Genomic DNA, 1,807 nt, shown 5'->3' with positions numbered 1-1,807 from the left:
GGCGGGGTCAGCAGGGCCAGGTCACTCGGCTGCTCATGTGACAGCCCCGAGCGTGACCTTTATCAGTGGGGCCCGTGCTGACTCAGCACACGGATGTGGACGCACAGACAGTGTGCCGTGTGCCGAGGCCACAGCTACACACAACACTTTTTTCTGGCAATTTGATGGGACCAATTGTTCTTATTCATCCTACGCAAACTCAGTCAGAGGCACAAATTGCAGGAATTTTTAAAGGGAAAAAACAGAGACTATGGACATGCCGGCTGGCACACCTAGAATAGGCAGTGAGGAGGCAGACAGAGATGTGAGCTGGGAGCCAGCTGGTGTGGCTCAGTGGTGGAGCAGTGACCTATGAACCAGGAGGTCACGGTTGGATTCCCAGTCAGGGCACAGGCCTGGGTTGCGGGCTCCATCCCCAGTAGGGGGCGTGCAGGAGGCAGCAGATCCATGGTTCTCTCTCATCATTGATGCTTCTCTCTCTCTCCCTTCCTCTCTGCAGTCAATAAAAAAATTATTTTTTTAAGTGATGGGGCACCAGTTCTGAGCCTGGCTGCAAGAGGCAGGCACATTCCGCCCTCTCTCCGAACCCTCCCAGGAACAAGCCAGGGCCAGCCTGCTGGAGGGGCAGTGACCACGTGGAGCAGAGAGGGCGGCCCACGGAGGCCACCCTAGCTGGCCAGCCCCCAGCCCTCCTGGGAGCCAACGACAGACATGAGTGAGCTCAGTCCAGCGGAACCTGCCTGGAGCCCAGACTCCCAGCCCCCGGGCTCGGCAGCTACTAGTAAGTAAATGCTGTTTGGAAACGGTCTGCTAAGAACCCAAACTAGCATCTCTCCGCTGCCTCCATTCACTCCCCTTTCCTCGGAGCAAGTCCCCAGCTGAGTTAGGGTTTTTCAAAACGCTGACACGCCGAGCTCAGAAGGTTCGCCGTCACTGGAATAAACCATGAGAACAAGTATTTCATCCCGGTGACATGTTACAAAGCACGACTCGCTTTCCTCTCCATAATCAGTGCACCGTTAAACCTAACGGGGAAAAGTAAGACTCTGCTCAACAGAGGAATAAAGACAAAACACCTAATAGTTAAAGAATGCTCCTGAGGGAATGAAAGGAAAAATTGGTTTTCAAAGCGCACGGCCGGCCCGCCCCCGGCCCTGGCCACGCACCTTGGCGGTGATGTGGAAGGACCGGTGCCCGCCCCCGGCGATCTGCTTCTTCATGACGCTGAAGCGGTTGAAGCGGCACAGCAGGAGGCCGGCGCTGTGCACCCGCAGGTTGAAGTCCACGTCGTCACACAGGAACCTGCTCGGAGCCAGAGGGGGGGGACAGGTCACACTGAGGGGCCCTCACGTCCCCCGGCCGTGGCATGTGAGCCTGGTACCAGGATGACAGGGAGGGGCAGGCTCAGTCCTCCCTACGGACCTGACAGGCCCCGGAGGGCAGAGGGCAGCGAACAGGGAGCCGGCCCGGCTGCGATGAGTCGGCACAGGAACGGCGGGCGTCCCGAGGGCAAACACTACAGAAGGACCGCCACCTGCGACGGACAGGCCCGCTGGGAGGACGTGCAAAACCTTCCACCAGTTTGTTGAAAAGAACAAACCTCCCCCAACAAACAAAACAAAAAAAATCAGCCACTTTTTCAGCTGAGGAAAACAAGGCTCATGCCAAGCCGGCAAGCGGCAGAACCCAGACCCCTGGCAGGGCGGGCTGGCCCCAAACTCCCTCCTTCGGGCACCTCAGGTGTGTGCCCACTGCCTGGCCCGGGGACACTCCCCGCGGTGACTGGGCCAGGGCGTCGGCGACTGGG

General features: G+C 58.7%; 1 protein-coding gene across 1 annotated transcript in view; it reads right to left on the bottom strand.

Annotated features, from left to right (window-relative positions):
• Positions 1–1,807, bottom strand: part of GREB1 (growth regulation by estrogen in breast cancer 1) — an 81,565-nt gene that overhangs the window by 14,974 nt on the left and 64,784 nt on the right. Inside the window, exon 29 of the mRNA XM_015564943.1 lies at positions 1,167–1,308. Coding sequence (XP_015420429.1) covers positions 1,167–1,308 — 142 coding nt within the window. The remainder of the gene's footprint in view (positions 1–1,166; positions 1,309–1,807) is intronic.

This window comes from Myotis davidii, unplaced genomic scaffold, assembly GCF_000327345.1.
Source record: "Myotis davidii unplaced genomic scaffold, ASM32734v1 scaffold61, whole genome shotgun sequence".
Lineage (NCBI taxonomy): Eukaryota > Metazoa > Chordata > Mammalia > Chiroptera > Vespertilionidae > Myotis > Myotis davidii.
The sequence above is the reverse complement of the archived record's forward strand: the minus strand, read 5'-3'. Positions and strand labels throughout refer to the sequence as shown.